This window comes from Camelina sativa, chromosome 13, assembly GCF_000633955.1.
Source record: "Camelina sativa cultivar DH55 chromosome 13, Cs, whole genome shotgun sequence".
Classification (NCBI taxonomy): Eukaryota; Viridiplantae; Streptophyta; class Magnoliopsida; order Brassicales; family Brassicaceae; genus Camelina; species Camelina sativa.
This window is the reverse complement of record NC_025697.1, coordinates 19,160,760-19,161,885: the sequence shown is the minus strand read 5'-3', so window position 1 is coordinate 19,161,885 and position 1,126 is coordinate 19,160,760. Positions and strand designations below refer to the sequence as shown.

At 33.7% G+C, this 1,126-nt stretch overlaps 1 protein-coding gene across 3 annotated transcripts in view; it reads left to right on the top strand.

Annotated features, from left to right (window-relative positions):
• The window catches only part of LOC104737140 (short-chain dehydrogenase TIC 32, chloroplastic-like), a 4,499-nt gene that overhangs the window by 1,828 nt on the left and 1,545 nt on the right, over window positions 1-1,126 (top strand). Inside the window, exons 3-8 of one of the 3 annotated variants that reach the window (XM_019234671.1) lie at window positions 8-108; window positions 210-289; window positions 435-588; window positions 685-763; window positions 880-968; window positions 999-1,120. In XM_019234671.1, coding sequence (XP_019090216.1) covers window positions 8-108; window positions 210-289; window positions 435-588; window positions 685-763; window positions 880-968; window positions 999-1,050 — 555 coding nt within the window. In that variant the 3' untranslated portion in view covers window positions 1,051-1,120. Of the gene's footprint in view, window positions 1-7; window positions 109-209; window positions 290-434; window positions 589-684; window positions 764-879; window positions 969-998; window positions 1,121-1,126 lie in introns of those variants that run through there. The other 2 variants (XM_019234670.1, XM_010457246.2) reach the window with 2 other exon arrangements.

Here is a 1,126-nt window from a genome sequence, read left to right as displayed (position 1 = left end):
ACCTGAGGCTAAGATTGATGTAATGAAGTTAGATCTTAGCTCAATGGCTTCTGTCAGGAGCTTTGCATCAGAGTACAAGTCTTTGGACCTACCCTTGAATCTTCTTATGTAAAATCCATAACTTAACTGTTTGTTTCAGTAAATTGCTGTATTACTTAATGTTAATAATACTTGTTAGTCAGACTTAGTCCTTGTTCTTGTTTTTGTAGCAATAATGCAGGGATTATGGCATGTCCCTTCATGCTTTCAAGCGACAACTTTGAATTACAGTTTGCAACCAATCATTTGGGTATGTTTACTTGTTTAGTTTAGAAGAACATTTGATCTCCTCCATTTTTGCTTCTTTGTAGAACTTTTGTTAACATGAGATACTCGAAATGTAATGAGGAACATTTTCTATGTTAGGTTGTTTATGTTTGTATAATTTTTTTCAGGTCATTTTCTGTTGACGAACCTTCTTTTGGAGACAATGAAGAAAACAGCTAATGAAAGCAATAGAGAAGGAAGAATTGTTATTGTCTCATCAGAAGGTCACCGATTTGCTTATGGGGAAGGGATTCGATTTGATAAAATAAACGACGAAGCAAGGTGATTGTTATGTGATAGTATTGTTCACTACTTTTCGATTTTCAATTTGTAGTAAACTAGTAACATACCCATATTGCTCTCATCGTTTCTCTATAGTTACAATACTTTGCAAGCATATGGTCAGTCAAAGCTCTGTAACATATTGCACGCTAGTGAGCTCGCTTGGCAGTTCAAGGTAAAATAGTATTTTGCAGGTCATTTTGTTAATATTATTATATCAATTCAAAATGCCAAAGAGAAAGCTAAAGGAAAGAAGATTTGTTGATCTTTTTTTGGTTATGCTTAAAACAGGAACAAGGTGTGAACATCACTGCCAATTCACTTCATCCCGGATCCATTATGACCAATCTTTTGCGCTACCACAGCTTCATAAATAGTAAAATTCTTTTTCTCATCATACTTCATTTCTGAATTCTTTTTCTCATCATAGACAACAATCTTAAAAAGTTCGTCTTCTTGTAAGAATATAGTTTCAGCCTTCTCTTTGACTCATATTCTATGTGATGTTTGTTCCTGTATGACTAATATAAAGTGAACT